Below are 17,381 nucleotides of genomic sequence, written 5' to 3' on the forward strand. Positions count from 1 at the left end.
TTGTGCACCCTCTGAGGCTTATTTTGCATTTACTAGTGCAACGCCTCACACCTTACAGGTGCTCAGTAAATATTTTCTGAATGAATAAATATAGACTAACTAATTGTGTACCTTTTGGTTGTCCTCAATCAATTTTCTGTGGGGTCATTTCTGCTGTATGCAGATTTGGATTACCATGCTGCATTTTGGGGTGTTTCTGTATACGTGTGTATATTATGTGTTTTTGATCTTTTATCTTGACCAGCTCTCTTTTTGTCTAAGTTCTTCTCTTCCTTTTTTTAATTTTTATTTTACCAATTATATCTATTCTATCTCCTACAGAGAATTAATTTTGGAAGTAACCTTTCCTGTCAAAGTCCACAGGGCATTTCTCCCCTTTGCTTGTGCTTTTTTTTTTTAGTAGAACCTATTTATTTGTTGTTTATTCTGTTCACTTACTTTGGAAAGTGGAAAAGTACAATAGGGCCCATGTCAGTCCTCTGATATTTGTGTGCTGCATGGCCTGCTGTCAGTACTAACGCCGGAGGGCAGGTTGATGTGTGCAACCTCACCACAGTTTTCAGTGCCCAGGAGGCATTCACTTAATGTCAGTCTGTTGGACTTAGCACGGCATCTTCTCCTGTTCCTGCTTCTTGTGTTGTTGAAATATAACGTGTGTTCTAAAAACTCTGACATAGAATTTATTACTATTACCACTTTATCCCAAGGAGGCACCATTTTCAGGACTGCACCTTACATACTTTATCTTTGGCGTTGATGGAGTTAGAATGGGTGTGGACCAGTGATGAATATGCTAGAGCTCGCTGTATTTGGCCTATCTAATTCGAAATATGATGCTCTATCTTTAAGAATCCCCCTTGCAGTATAAAGGTTCCTCAAAAAATTAAAAATAGAACTACCATATGATATAGCAATTCCACTTCTGGGTACTTATCCAAGGAACATGAAAAAGCTAATTCATAAAGAAATATGCACCCTCATGTTTACTGCAGCATTATTTACAATAGCCAAGATATGGAAACAACCTAAGTGCCCATCAATGGATGAACAGATAAAGCATATGTTCTATGTGTGTGTGTGTGTGTGTGTGTGTGTGTGTGTGTATGTATAATGGAATATTATTCAGCCATAAAAAGAATGAAATCTTGCCATTTGTGGCAACATGGATGGGCCTTTGAGGGCATTACGCTAAGTGAAATAAATCAGAAAAAGACATATACCGTATGATCTCACTTATATGTGGAATCTAAAAAAACCAAAAACCAAGCTCATAAGTACACAGAGCAAATTGGTTGTTGCCAGAGGTGGAGGGTGGGGTGTGGATGAAATGGGTGAAGGGGGTCAAAAGGTACAAACTTCTGGTTACAAAATAAGTGAGTCATGGGGATGTATTAAAAAATAAAATAAGGTAACTAAACTGGTACTAACAAATAAATATAATGTATCTGGGCTTTCCCAGAGCATTTGGAAAATTTTTTCTTGATATCTTCATGAATGAGATGAAAAAAATATGAGTTAAGTGATATGACTAGGTGAATTCACAGTTAAAAAACAAAACACTCATTTTACAGATAGAGCAAATGACGCGCAGACAAGGGTGATAACTTTGGAATCATAGCAGATGAATTACCAACTCAGAACAATTTGGGGGTTTAAGTACCTCCTGTTTGTTTAGCAGGTATGTTAAGTGCCACTTAGCATTATTCTTGATCACAAACAACAAATACTGAAGAAAGTTTCTGGAAGCATATAAGGTAACTCAGAGATTTGACAGAAGTCCTAGGGAACCAGATTTGGGAAGTAGGAGTCTAGGGAAATGAAGTAAATATTTAGAACCATAGCCAAGGTTATGCCAGAGGAATAACTGCTTAGAGTGTTGCTATCGACTGCTGTGTACAATATTCTTTATTGATTAATTGCATCATTGTTAATAAGAAAAACATGAGGAAAAATGGAATTAACCCAAAAGTCTATCAATAAAGGTATTGGTAAAATAAATTATATAATAATTTAATAAGAAATTACCAAATACTAGAAGTAATTACATAATATGTTTGTATAATGGATATTGCTATAAAAAGATTGTAGTGCATCTAAACATATACTCATAGAATGATATTCAAGATATAAAAAGTGGGGAAAATTTGAAAAATACTATATTTAGTATTTATTCTATTTTGGTTTTAAAAAATATATTTTTATATACATAGAAAAAATTCAGGAGGAATATGTATCAAAACTGATAATAGTTGTTGCCTCTGGATGACTGGTTAATGGGAGCCTTTGATTTATTACATCATATTTCTGTAACATTTGAAATATTTTTGCTAATAAATGTAAAGTAAATGAATATGCCTCTACTAACTGGAGCCTTTAATTTTAGATATTTTTCTTAAAAAAAAATAACACATTTTTCCCTCACTCGCCGCCGACGGCCTGTCTCGTCGCTCTCTAGCTGTGCCGCTGCCCCAGAAATGCTTCGATTGCCCGCAGTCCTTCGCCAGATTAGGCCAGTGTCCAGGGCACTGGCTCCTCATCTCACTCGGGCTTATGCCAAAGATGTAAAATTTGGTGCAGATGCCCGAGCCTTAATGCTTCAAGGTGTAGACCTTTTAGCTGATGCTGTAGCCGTTACTATGGGGCCAAAGGGAAGGACGGTGATTATTGAACAGAGTTGGGGAAGTCCCAAAGTGACAAAAGATGGTGTGACTGTTGCAAAGTCCATTGACTTAAAAGATAAATATAAAAATATTGGTGCGAAACTCGTTCAAGATGTTGCCAATAACACAAACGAAGAGGCTGGGGATGGCACCACTACTGCTACTGTCCTGGCACGCTCCACTGCCAAGGAAGGCTTCGAGAAGATCAGCAAAGGTGCTAACCCAGTGGAAATCAGGAGAGGTGTGATGTTAGCTGTTGATGCTGTAATTGCTGAACTTAAGAAGCAGTCTAAACCTGTGACAACCCCGGAAGAGATTGCCCAGGTTGCTACGATTTCTGCAAATGGAGACAAAGAAATCGGCAACATCATTTCTGACGCGATGAAAAAGGTTGGAAGAAAGGGCGTTATCACAGTAAAGGATGGAAAAACACTGAATGATGAATTAGAAATTATTGAAGGCATGAAGTTTGATAGAGGGTGTATCTCTCCATACTTTATTAATACATCAAAAGGTCAGAAATGTGAATTCCAAGATGCCTATGTTCTGTTAAGTGAAAAGAAAATTTCTAGTGTCCAGTCCATTGTTCCTGCTCTTGAAATTGCCAATGCTTACCGTAAGCCCTTGGTCATAATTGCTGAAGATGTTGATGGAGAAGCTCTAAGTACACTCGTTTTGAATAGGCTGAAAGTTGGTCTTCAGGTTGTAGCAGTCAAAGCTCCAGGTTTTGGTGACAATAGAAAGAACCAGCTTAAAGACATGGCTATTGCTACTGGCGGCGCAGTATTTGGAGAAGAAGGACTAACTCTAAATCTTGAAGATGTTCAGCCTCATGACTTAGGAAAAGTTGGAGAGGTCATTGTGACCAAAGATGATGCCATGCTCTTGAAAGGAAAAGGTGATAAGGCTCAACTCGAAAAGCGTATTCAAGAAATCATCGAGCAGTTAGATATTACAACTAGTGAATATGAAAAGGAAAAATTGAATGAACGTCTGGCAAAACTCTCAGATGGTGTTGCTGTGCTAAAGATTGGTGGGACAAGTGATGTTGAAGTGAATGAAAAGAAAGACAGAGTTACAGATGCCCTTAATGCTACACGAGCTGCTGTTGAAGAAGGCATTGTTTTGGGAGGGGGCTGTGCCCTGCTTCGGTGCCTTCCAGCCTTGGATTCAATAACTCCAGCTAACGAAGATCAAAAAATTGGTATAGAAATTATTAAAAAAGCACTCAAAATTCCTGCAATGACCATTGCTAAGAATGCAGGTGTCGAAGGATCATTGATAGTTGAGAAAATTTTGCAAAGTTCTTCAGAAGTTGGTTATGATGCTATGCTTGGAGAATTTGTGAATATGGTGGAAAAAGGAATCATCGATCCAACTAAGGTTGTAAGAACTGCATTACTGGATGCTGCTGGAGTGGCCTCTCTGTTAACTACAGCAGAAGTTGTAGTCACAGAAATTCCTAAAGAAGAGAAGGATCCTGGGATGGGCGGAATGGGTGGGATGGGAGGTGGGATGGGAGGTGGCATGTTCTAATTCCTAGAATAGGGCTTTACCATCATTCATGAGCTGTGAGAGGCAGTGTTCCTCACCAATAACTTTGAGAGGTCAGTTGAAGGAGGTGACTGAAGAAGAGGCTGGCTGAGGTTTCAGAAAATCACTATAACCGTCAGTTACTGGTTTCAGTTGACAACATAGAATGGTTTACTGCTGTCATTGTCCATGCCTACAGATAATTTATTTTGTATTTTTGAATAAAGACATTTGTACATTCCTGGTAAATGAGTATAAGAGCCATGCACCAATGTACTGCTTTCAACTTAAATCACTGAGGCATTTTTACTACTATTCTGTTAAAATCAGGATTTTAGTGATTGCCATCAACAGATGAGAAGTTAAGAAGCAGCCTTTCTGTGGAGAGTAAGAATAATTGTGTACAGAGTAGAGCAATATCCAATTATGTGACAACCTTTGTGTAATAAAAATTGTTTAAAGTTAAAAAAAAAATAACACATTTTTAGTGTAAATAGGGCAATGACAGCTATATTTGGCTTTCTCTGCTCTATGTAAATAGATGTTCTCAAAAAGAAGAACTGATTTTCCTGTTCCGCTCCCACTTCACCCCCCATCATGGTAGTCCTCATTTCATCAGTGAGTATGCCAGCTGAATATTTGAAGAGTAAATAAAAAACAGATTCTAAACAATTTTACATTTTAATTTTGTGATTGCTATGGAGTGGCATGTTTTTAAACATTGCTTTACCAAAGTATGTGGATCCTAATCCCACTTTTGTTTTACATGTTTTATCTATGATTATTATTATCACCATCATCATCATCACTCTCTTTAGTCAAAATATCTAGTTTTAAATATCAGGTTATTCTCTAAAAATACTCCTTTCCCCATTCTTGCATAAATCTTGAATTTCTATTTTAGGAAAGATTTTAAACTTTGAGTAAAAACTTTTAGGTATAAACTTTAAAAAAGATCTTTCTTAAAATATTTTATATTAATTTAAATTTGGCACAAAACCTGGTGAAACTTGTTTTATTTATTTTTTTTAATATTTATGTATTTATTTATTTGGCTTCGCTGGGTCTTAGTTGCAGTACGCAGGATCTTTAGTTGCAGCATGCAGATTCTTTAGTTGATATGTGGGATCTTTAGTTGTGGCATGCGGGACCTTTAGTTGCGGCATATGGGATCTAGTTCCCTGACCAGGGATCGAACCTGGGCCCCCTGCATTGGGAGCACAGAGTCTTAACTGCTGGACCACCAGGGAAGTCCCAATGAAACTTGTTTTAGTTTGACTGATTTTAATGTTTCATATTACTGAATTGGTTATTGAAAACTTATAAGACATTTTGGTATAACAATTTAATCATGTTAAGAATTATAATTATAATTTTTGTTTATTTGTTTGTTTGTTTTTAGCATTCCACATTGGAAGAAGAGATTTCTATAGATTAAAAAAATGCCTTTGTTTAGTAAATCGCACAAAAATCCAGCAGAAATCGTGAAAATTCTGAAAGACAACATGGCCGTTTTGGAAAAGCAAGACAGAAAGACAGATAAGGTATGAGCTAAAATAATAACATTTTTATTAAAATACATGAATAGACCAAAAAGCTAATGTAAAAGCTAATGAAGAATCCTAAACATGGTCTGTGATGCACTCGTAGGGTCTTTGTAAGTACGTTTAAATTGATTCCAGGTTTTATGCAACTGATAATTGTTGAGTCTGTTGTCTTGAACTCTTTGTTCACTTTCTAGAGCCTCTGACCAACCTTGGATCCCTCTAGACTTAAACTAAGGGGTAACACCCCACCCTCCACCTCTGGCAACCACCAATCCATTTCAGTCATAAAAAAGAATGATATCTTGCCATTTGCAGCAACATGGATGGACCTAGAGGTCCATTATGCTAAGAGAAATAAGTCAGAGAAAGGCAAATACTGTGTGATTTCACTTATATGTGGAATCTAAAAAACAAAACAAAACAAATGAACAAATATAAAGCAGAAACAGAGTTATAGATACAGAGAACAAACAGGTGGTTGCCAGAGGGGAGGTGGGTTGGCGTTGGAGGGGGAAGAAATTGCTGAGGGAGATTGAGGTACAAACTTACAGTTGCATGGGTGTGAAAGATACAGTGTAGAGAATATAGTTAATAACTATGTAATACCTTTGTATGGTGACATATCGTAACTAGACTTATTGTGGTGATCATTCTGGGTTTTTTTATATATATTTTAAAAATATTTATTTATTTATTTGGCTGTGCCAGGTCTTAGTTGCGGCGCACGGGATCTTTGTTGCAGTGTGCAGGATCTTTTAGTTACAGCATGCAGGCTCTTAGTTGCAGCATGCGGGATCCAGTTCCCTGACCAGGGATCGAACCCGGGCCATCTGCATTCGGAGCTCAGAGTCTTAACCGCTGGACACCAGGGAAGTCCTGTGGTGATCATTTTGAAATGTATAGAAATGTTGAATCACTATGTTGTAAAACAGAAACTAACAGTGTTGTAGGTCAATTATACTTCAAAAACAAAGAAACTCAGAAAAAGAGATCAGATTTGTGGTTACCAGAGGCAGGGGTACTGGGGAGAGGGAATTGGATGTAGACAGTCAAAAGATACAAACCTCCAATTGTAAGATAAGTAGGTACTCGAGGTGTAAGGTACAACATGATAAATGTAAGTAACACTGCTGTATGTTATATATGGAAGTTATTAAGAGAATAAATCCTGAGTTCTCATCACAAGGAAAAATATATTATTTTCTTCTCTGTTTCTTTAAGTTTGTATCTATATGCAATGATGGATGTACACTAAACTTATTGTGATAATTATTTCATGATGTATGTAAGTCGAATCATTATGCTGTACACCTGAAATTTATACAGTGCTGTATGTCAATTATATTTTAATAAAACTGGAAGGAAAAAAACTCAGAATGAAAAAAAAATCTAAGGGGTTATACTGGTATATAATATTATACTGACATGGAGGGTAAAAAGTTTATATTTAAAGATCAACTGATAGTTTCTACTACAGTGCAGCCTCTTTTTTTTTTTTTTTTTTTTTTTTTTGGCACACCACGCAGCATGTGGGATCTTAGTTCTCTGACCAGGGATCGAACCCGCGCCCCCTGCAGTGAAAATGCAGAGTGCTAACTACTGGACTGCCAGGGAATTCCCAGTGCAGCCTCATTTTAACATTGTTTTAAAGTCCTACCAAGAAGGGCTTCCTTAGAGGAAGGGGTTTTTAGTAATTTAGTTATTCCTTCAAAGGGACATTGAATCCTACATATATAATTTGTCTCTAAAGTGACTAGTTTATGGCAAGATTCAAGATATCTGTAAAATAAATACCCTTGAGCTAATAGTATCTTTCTGTCCCAGTGAATGATACAATATTGTATTCTTGTAATGATGTAGAAATATGTTTTTTATCCTACATCTTATAAGGAATGTAGAAATATATTTTTATTTCCAGTGTACTTTGTAATATTGAGCAAAATATTGGCTCAGTAGAATGAAGAAATGACCTTCATATAAGAGTGAATCTAAATAACAAAAGAGGGGAAAAAGGAAAAGACATAAAACGACACTAATTTTCATCAGTGATCAGGAAAAGCCCAATTAGAACAACAGTAAATTCGTATTACATTCCTACTATCTTGTCAAAAATGAAAAATGTCTGATGGTATTAAATGTTGACAAGTGTGGAGAGCAATAAGAACTTTCATTCACTATGAGTGATAAAGTATAAATTGGTGTTTGGAAATGAGTTTAGTATATTATCTGTTAAATATGAAGATATACATGTTCTAAGACCCTGCAGTTCCCCTCCTAGTATAAACTCTAGAGATGTTCTTGCAAACATGCACCAGGATGCGTGTCAAGAATGTTCATAGCATTGTTGTTCATAGTAACCCCTCAGTGGAAACAACCCTGATGTCCATCAACAGTAGAAGTGAGAAGTTGTGGTCCAGCCATTGATGGAATACTACAGAGCAATGAATATTAAAGAACTGCTGCTACATGCAGCGGCAAGGATGAACCTCCCAAATACAGTGTTGAGTGAAAGAAGCAATCATAAGAGGGTACAGGTACTATTCCAAATCAGCAGAACTAAACTATGTTGTTTTGGGATACAAACATAGGTGAGAAAGCTATAAAGAAAAGTAAATAAATGATTGTCATCAAAAACATAAAAGGATTTACTTCCGGCTGAAAAAGGGGCATTCAAGTGACTTCTGGGATGCTAAAAATGTTCTATTTCTTGACCTCTCTTATGGTCACACTGGTGTCTGCTTTATAATTATTCTTTTTTTTTTTTTTTTTTGCGGTATGCGGGCCTCTCACTGTTGTGGCTTCCCCCCGTTGCGGAGCACAGGCTCCGGATGTGCAGGCCCAGCGGCCATGGCTCACGGGCCCAGCCGCTCCGTGGCATATGGGATCCTCCCAGACCGGGGCACGAACCCGTATCCCCTGCATCGGCAGGCGGACTCTCAACCACTGCGCCACCAGGGAGGCCCTATAATTATTCTTAACTCTATATATGTTTAAAATAATCTTCTGTGGATTTATGTCACAATTTAAGGAACTTCCAACCTTTAATAAATTAAGGATTGCTTTAGCAATATCATAAAATGTATCTGGAAATTAATTTTTTAAGTAGTGTCATGCTACTATGAGTTACTTTTATTATTTTGCCTTATTCTCCTCATTTCCTTCTTCAATTATAATGATTAGAATACAATACTTGAAAGTAATAAAACTACATTTCTTTAAAAACATTCAGCAAATTGTTAACTAATTGGCCTGTTTTTTTTCTTCACCTGTTTTTTTTTTTTTTTTTTTTTTTGGTATCCCATGCTTGCTTGCTTGCTTGCTTGCTTTATTTATTTATCTATTTATTTATTTATCTTCAGCTGTTTTTTAAAAAATTTTCTATTGAGTATAATTATAATACCATATAATCCACCATTTTAAAGTGTACAATTCAGTGGTTATTAGTTTATTCACAAGGTTGTGTGACCATCTCCACTATCTAATTTCTAATTTTCAGCACCTCCTTCTCCCTTACCTAGGCCCTAATACTCACTAATGTACTTTCTACCTCTATGTATTCTCCTATTATTTTTTAAAATGCAGTGAGGGCTTCCCTGGTGGCGCAGTGGCTAAGAATCTGCCTGCCAATGCAGGGGACATGGGTTCGAGCCCTGGTCTGGGAAGATCCCACATGCCGCGGAGCAACTGAGCCCGTGCGCCACAACTACTGAGCCTGCACTCTTGAGCCCGAGAGCCACAACTACTGAAGCCCAAGCACCTAGAGCCTGTGCTCCGCAACCACAACAAGAGAAGCCACCACAATGAGAAGCCTACGCACCGCAAATGAAGAGTAGCCCCTGCTCGCCACAACTAGAGAAAAGCCCACGCACAGCAACAAAGAGCCAACACAGCCTAAAATAAAATAAATTAATTTAAAAAAATTTTTTAAGAATTAATAAAAGCAAAGTAACATATAAAATATGAGGACATTTAAAAAAATATAGTGAGATCTTTTGCTTTTTTTTTTTTAAGTTTCATAGATAACAAAAAGATAATGGTTATGTGTGAGGGATCAGTGGATTGACAAAGGTTATGGGTTTTGACAATATATGATTTTGTACCTACTCCATTAAAAAAACCAGAATAATAGGAATTTGTTGAAAACCATTAACAAATGATTTAAATAAAGACTACTAGCTACTAATAAGTCTTCAAAATGGACTGAATTTAATTTATAAGTTAAATTTATAATTAATTACTAGTAAAGTTCAATATGAGTATGATTTAAGGAAGTGCATGGGGACTTCCCTGGCGGTCCAGTGGTTAAGACTCCACACTTCTACTGCAGGGGGTGTGGGTTCGATCCCTGGTCAGGGAGCTAAAATCCCACGTGCTGCACAGTGCAGCCAAAAAGTAAAAACATTTTTTTTAATTTAAAAAAGTTTTTTAAAAATAAAGGAAGATGATTTCAATTATTCTAAGTAGAAATACTAAAGATCTCTCTTTTATAAATTAACTTTAGTAACATTTTCTGAAATAAAAAACGCAGTGCCTACTGAATGGTTTTTGTTTGTAACTGTACAGAGTTCTTTAATCATAAATAAGCAGGGCTCAATAAGTGGTTCTTGTTTGTTTGGTTATAGCCTGAAATTTTTTATTACTCAACTATTAGCATACTTTTTGGTCACTAGGCTTCAGAAGAAGTGTCGAAATCACTGCAAGCAATGAAAGAAATTCTGTGTGGGACAAGTGACAAGGAACCCCCAACAGAAGCTGTGGCTCAGCTAGCACAAGAACTCTACAATAGTGGGCTGCTGGTGACACTGATAGCCGACCTACAGCTGATAGACTTTGAGGTAAACTATCTGCAAAAGGATGACAATTCTGTTTTTCAATTTTTATATACATACCAATATTTGACTGTAATTTTTTATTATTACTGTTTATATATTATTTAAAATCCCATTTTCCCCTGAAAGTTCTAAAATCACTTTAATCGTTTTTTTAGAAAGGCAAAAGGTATACTGGAATTAAGTTTTATGCAGCTAAGTAAGAAAGTTACTGGTCAATAATAATAATAATAATAGATAACATTTGTTGAGTACTTACTGCATGTTGTACAGTTTCCAAGCACTCATCTCATTTAATTCTTAAAGCAACCTATATATGATTGGTACTATATTATTAGTCTTGTTTTACAGGTGAAGACCCTAAAGTTCAAAGATATTAAGTAATTTCCCCTAAGTCACTCAGTTATTAAGAGCCTAAGCTGAGATTCAAACTTATTGTCTCCAGACCTGTTTCTTTAATTGAAATATTTATACCAATGATTTAAGAAGTTTGTTAAATGCTACTAATATAGGATATTTATCTCATTTTGAAAGCAATTATACCTAATTACCTAAATAATAAATAAAACAACACCTAGAAACATAAGTGGTGAATATGTGTAAGCATTTTATTATCTATGGTATATCTAACTTAGAACAGTGGTTTTTCAATGAAATACATGTACGTAAGGCACATTTCAATGATGGAAGTCTTGGTTTTGATTTGTTTGTTGTTTTGTTACTACTATCAGGCTTTTGATACTCTCAGGTGAGTGCTTGGATCTCCATTAATTCTCAAAGATAGAAGAGAATGGAGATTTCTGAAGTAAATTGCTTTTAGTTTTGTCACCAAGGAAGTTAAAAGAAACTCATTACAGTGATTAGACCAAGATAAGGTCAGGGCTCTGGGGATCTGTGGAAATACTAGCCCACAGCTCTCTGGATGGCTTAGATGGGGGAAGATTTTGGCTGACTGGAGCAGAGGGCAAGACTGCTCTGGAGATGTGAAGTTAGGTGTGTTGACTAGAAACTACACTGAATGAGGGCCTCTCAGGGCCCAGACTTCACAGCCTTCCTTTCAGAAACACCTGTTTTTTTCTTTCCTTCCCTCTCTTATTTGTTTCTCTAACCTTGACATTTTCTGCTCAAAAATATCCTTTCCTACTTTTTCCTCTTGCCTGGCTTGTCACTCTCCCTCCCCATCTTACTCCCCATTTCCTTTTTAAACCTGGCATATGTGGAATTAAAGTGTAGTTTTATCATTGTGTTTATATACTTTCATGTTTTTTAAGTTTAGTTTAAAATGAGGTATTATGGACATTTGTAGGAGCTGTGCATAGTGGAAAAACACTTGACTTGGATTTAGGATTGTTTATAGAGTCCCTGCTCTGCCATTTGATAGTTAGTATCATAACCTCTTTGAGACTAAACTTTCTCATCTATAACATAGGAATAATATGAACTTATATCATTGTTTTTAAATATTAAACAAAGTAAAATATATATACATATACATGTTATGGAAGAACACTAAATACATGTGCAAATATATACAGATGTCCGATAGTATATTTTCATCTTCTCTCTTTCTCAAACTTAAGTTAAATGTAAGCTGGTTTATTTTTGTTATAACCTTTGATGTTTGTTTCTTTGTTTATTATTTTAGTTTTAAATTTAGTTGGTGAGTGACCATAACTGGGAAACTCCCTGCTCTTGGAATACGGTATTATATTTCTATAAATCTCCCCTTGTTTTGCACATTTCCCTGAAAGCAGCAATGTATTAAGCTATTATCATCACTAATTAATATGTTAGCTTGAGTTAGTTTATGAGATTAGCTTAATTTGCAATGGGATGCTGGAAGGAATATGACCAAGGTTGGTTCTGTTTTGAAGAATGAGTCAGGGATGAGATGTCGTCAGGTCCAGTGACCTGGAGAAGCCTTGAGCGACCACAGAATAGCATAGGTTCAAAGTGCTCTCCAAGAATTGGGGAGATCGGAGTAGACCAGAGAAAAACTTTGGGTGCCTCACAACTTTGTGCAGCTTTAGCTTAGAAAACAAAAGAGGAACAGTAAGAAACACGTATACAAATTTCCCTTATTTTACGTGGTATACTGGAAATAAATATAGAGAAGTTTACTTTAAAATTATTTGGGGGAGGGGCTTCCCTGGTGGCGCAGTGGTTGAGAGTCCGCCTGCTGATGCAGGGGACACGGGTTCGTGCCCCGGTCCGGGAGGATCCCACGTGCCGCGGAGCGGCTGGGCCCGTGAGCCATGGCCGCTGAGCCTGGGCGTCCAGAGCCTGCGCTCCGCAATGGGAGAGGCCACGGCAGTGAAAGGCCCGCGTACCGCAAAAAAAATAAATAAATAAATAAAATAAATTATTTGGGGGGCTTCCCTGGTGGCGCAGTGGTTGAGAATCTGCCTGTCAATGAAGGGGACACGGGTTCGAGCCCTGGTCTGGGAAGGTCCCACATGCCGCGGGAGCAACTGGGCCCGTGAGCCACAACTACTGAGCCTGCGCATCTGGAGCCTGTGCTCTGCAACAAGAGAGGCCACGACAGTGAGAGGCCCGCCCACCACAATGAAGAGTGGCCCCCGCTCACCGCAACTAGAGAACGCCCTCGCACAGAAACGAAGACCCAACACAGCCAAAAATAAATAAATAAATTAATTAATTAAAAAAAATTATTTGGGGATTAAGACATTCAATTGCCTAAAAATTGACTTATACATTATCAAGTAGAGTAAACTTTTATTCTCTGGAATCCTTGGGGAAAAATTATCTTTCTGAATATGTGCATTTTCCATGTAGCTAAAGATTAACTCTTCAAATGAAGAAAGTTAAGTAGATTACTTTTGTGGATTACTTTACATTTTCTTTACAACATGCATTGTATACTTGCCTCTCCTCCAAAATTATATACTAGATGTGATAATTTTTTACTGATGACTCAACACTATCATTATGAAGGTCTATTATCATGATAATTGCAGACAGTTCTTTTTTTCAGCTTTTTTGAGGAATAATTGACCAGACGGTTCTTGACTTTGTTCATTTAGTTGATGCCTAGAACATAGTTATAAATGAATGTGATATTCAGTAGGTGAAGCTGTCCTCCTCAATCAAACCCATAGAAAATAAATACTTATAAATACTTCTTGGTTGAATGAATGAATGAAAAACAGTTAAAATTGAAAATGGTTCAGTTTTAAGCATTCCACCAACTATATACTCATAGTATTTTCAGGAAGGATGCACCATTACTGGCATTATGAGCCCGCTTGCAGAAATGTGCTGTGTATTTCTATGGACTGGAAGCATGAATGATCAGCCCACAGGCAGCAACTTTCCTTCTCAAGCTTAAAGTATCCATATACACTAGTGACCATTTGATAAAACTCCCTCTAACTTCAAAACTCAGTCTAATCACATGGAACCCCACCCTCCTCATCTCTTGGTTCTTAGGTAGCCCTGGAACAGCTCCTTCTGGATTGAGAGTATCTTGAGTACTAGGACTGCATTTCCCATGCTTAGTTCCATATCCATTGGTTGGATGAATGAATCAATGTAGGTATGAGAATGAGAAATAGAAGCAGAGGTAAGGGAATTGGAACAAAGGAAGGTGTCCTGAAGCACAGCAGGAAGCCACTTTTCTTAAAGAATTAGTAAATGTGTAGAGCATAATTCAAGAATATTGATAATACTTCAGTAAGTGAATAGCCTCTCCTGGGGCTTCTTTGAAGAGTATAACAGTCATTTGACTGTAAAATCTTTGGTATATTTTTATAACAGGAAAGGAAAATTATTACTTTATGGAAGGGCTGTAGCTTTTGCCAGATAACCTAAAAGGATGGAGCATTCCTTACAGAAAAAAAAAAAAAGAACTTTTGTTTAGAAGACACCTACATGGGCTTTTTTGTTAGTTGTGAAAGGTGAGGTCTCTAGGCAATGTTTAGAAGGAAAAAGACTGAAAGAAAAGAGCTTAGATTCCCTTTGCAGAGTAAAATAACAGAAATTTGAGAAATGCCGTCTCTTTGGCTAAACTTGATAGGAGTAGGAAATAGAAGAGAGATAGGAGAAGAGTTTGGAGTAAGGGAGAGAGAAGGCTCCAGAGCCATGACAGAGGAAGGGGCTTAAGGAAAAAGATGATCAGGAATGCTGAGGAATCTTTAATAATCTTTAATTATGATGTGTAGGATTCAATTTGAAGTTGTTTCTGCACTGTGCTATAATTACCCTTTGTTATCCTTAAACCCTTGATAAAAGAACTATGTACTAATAGTATATGTCAAATGAAGGAGAAGAGGCGGCTTTCTATACTTGGATAAACAGTATATAAAATAACTAGTTGAGAAAATAACTAGTTGTAGAAAGCAAGACAATGAACAAGGGCTGAGAGGAGCTAGGAGCAGGGATTTGAAATCCAGAGCTGACAACAGTGATGGTGGCCCAAGGCATTGGTTTAGATTGGGTAGCAGAGACTGACTCAGGAATCTGTGTGGCAAACCCATTTTCTTCTTCAGGAATCAGGAGGAAAGTGGTCCATTGGGGTGAGGAAAGTACTGGAGAATCCTGCTGTTATGTGAATAACGGCTAGTTAGAAGACAGACCTTTGGGTTAAAATTATTTGAAAGAAAATCTCATTACTTTATAGCCATAAATTTTTGTCTAATCCTTTAAGCCTTAAAATTGCTGACAGAAAAAAAATACTTCAGCATATTCTTATGAGGTTAAAAAAAAAAAGAGTTATGGCTGAGATTGCAAGGTTTCTGATTTGTGGGCTCAGGATCAAACTCAGAGCTGTGTTTTTTGATGTTTGGCCACTATTCAAGACACAGCTTTAGACTCTTTGATGTTTTGAAACACAATGTGATAAGAGATCAAAGGATGAAAATGTATTGCCTGTAAGAGTTGATGCATTCATTTTAAAGGCAGGTGTGCCTTGTGAAAATAGGGTGGATGCAAAGTCAGCTGTTCAGTTTGAATTAGAAAGCAGCTCAAAGAAGCAGAAAACTTCCTAGGGAGGGTGGGAGGGAGACGCAAGAGGGAGGGGATATGGGGGTATATGTATACGTATAGCTGATTCACCTTGTTATACAGCAGAAACTAACACAACATTGAAAAGCAATTATACTCCAATAAAGATGTTAAAAAAAAAAGCAGAAAACTTCCTACTGTGATAATTGAATCTCTAATGATTATTTCTTGCTACGTTTTTTAAAAAATAAGCAAAATAAGCACTCCAGGATCAGCTTCTCAATAAGCCATTTTATGGTCCTAAGTTTTTGAAAATTTCCATCCCCTAAATATCCTTTTCTGTTCCCTGGCCCTCATTAAAAAGTGGTCCTTAACCTTTGGTTTTATTACTATAAAAATGAGAAATCAGAAAGCCTTGAGACACAAGCTTTGACTGTACTTCATGCATTTAACAATTTGAAATGCTTACTATATGTGTAGGGCATTGATTTTTATTTGATCTTGATTTTTTTGGTTGTTTATATATTTTGTACCCATCATTAGACAAATTAAGTCAAAGAATTCACAATCTCAGGTGGGAAAATACTATGTCATATTAAATGGAATGAGTGTGTGTGTGTGTGTGTGTGTGTGTGTGTAAACAGCTTTTGAAATAATTCACATGCCATGCAATTCACCCATTTAAAGTATACAACTTAATGGTTGGTTGTTTCTTTAACAGGGAAAAAAAGATGTGACCCAGATATTTAACAACATCCTGAGACGACAGATAGGCACTCGGAGTCCTACTGTGGAGTACATTAGTGCTCATCCTCATATCCTATTTATGCTCCTCAAAGGGTAGGTGCGTGCTTTCCTTTAAAGTAGGTTTGAGTTTAGATAAGCTGTTAAAAGTAATATATAGCATTAGCCTCATTTGAGAAAACGATCCCTTTTGGATTCATATTTGCCATGCTTGAAGTTAGCCCTCCAAAGCTATGTCTCTGGGATTACTCAGGCTGCAGCAAAATCCTTTCTAAATAAATTCCCTTCCATTTACTGCCTCTCTTTCCTCCACTTTCCTGTTATCTCTTCCTGTTACATTACTGCTTGTGCTTTGCAATCTGCCCTTTTTCTAGCTGCCCACTTAGCCTCTTTGCATAAGACTGAATCCCCTCATTACACAAATACACACACACACACACACACACACACACGATATCCTTTCAATGGCTAGCATCTACTATGATGACATGCTTCACGTGAAGATGAATAAATATCACTGTATGTATTTGGGACCACAGGGCAGCCAAAAAACTAAAGTCTGGTCAGATAATAGAATTCCTGATTATTACTTTTTATGTATACTCATTTACAAATGTTTCTTGGGCATTTTGAGGCTACTCCAACTCCTAAAACCAGAAATATGGATGTAGAAAGGCTTGGGGATAGCAGACTATCTTTTGTCTCCCCTTCTCTATCTTTCTACTTTACTATCTTGAACCTAGCATGCTCTTCTAGTCCATCTCGTCTGTGTTCAGTTCCCAAATCCTTTCTTGTACATTTTAAAACATTTTATTGTATCAAAATAATACATACCACATAGTTTAAAAATCAGAAATATCAACAAACATCAGCTCTTTGGCTCTTCCTTCTCTATTCCTCAGTCCCATTGTCCAAAGACAACCACTTTCATCTTTTTTGTTTGTTCATCTGGTATTTACCTCTGTATTACCAATAATGGACTTTTACTAACTTCTGATTTACCAATTTTAAAAAATATCTTTTAACTTTCTCATAGACTAGATGACAGTTTAGTATTTCCACCACCACTGTTACTCCATTTTCCTTCTCTTAACCCTTCCAATATA

At 36.8% G+C, this 17,381-nt stretch overlaps 2 protein-coding genes across 7 annotated transcripts in view; both read left to right on the forward strand.

The window, feature by feature from the left end:
- CAB39L (calcium binding protein 39 like) overlaps positions 1 to 17,381 on the forward strand; it is a 105,594-nt gene that overhangs the window by 49,413 nt on the left and 38,800 nt on the right. For all 6 annotated transcript variants that reach the window (XM_082602648.1, XM_082602650.1, XM_082602649.1 and 3 more), the window contains 3 exons: positions 5,596 to 5,737; positions 10,411 to 10,575; positions 16,253 to 16,371. In XM_082602648.1, coding sequence (XP_082458774.1) covers positions 5,636 to 5,737; positions 10,411 to 10,575; positions 16,253 to 16,371 — 386 coding nt within the window. In that variant the 5' untranslated portion in view covers positions 5,596 to 5,635. The remainder of the gene's footprint in view (positions 1 to 5,595; positions 5,738 to 10,410; positions 10,576 to 16,252; positions 16,372 to 17,381) is intronic.
- On the forward strand, positions 2,421 to 4,656 carry LOC309792725 (60 kDa heat shock protein, mitochondrial-like). The gene has a single exon (XM_082602493.1). The coding sequence runs from the start codon at positions 2,475 to 2,477 to the stop codon at positions 4,194 to 4,196; it is 1,722 nt and encodes a 573-aa protein (XP_082458619.1). The 5' UTR covers positions 2,421 to 2,474; the 3' UTR covers positions 4,197 to 4,656.

Source organism: Mesoplodon mirus (assembly GCF_964341445.2).
Source record: "Mesoplodon mirus genome assembly, chromosome: 17".
Lineage (NCBI taxonomy): Eukaryota > Metazoa > Chordata > Mammalia > Artiodactyla > Ziphiidae > Mesoplodon > Mesoplodon mirus.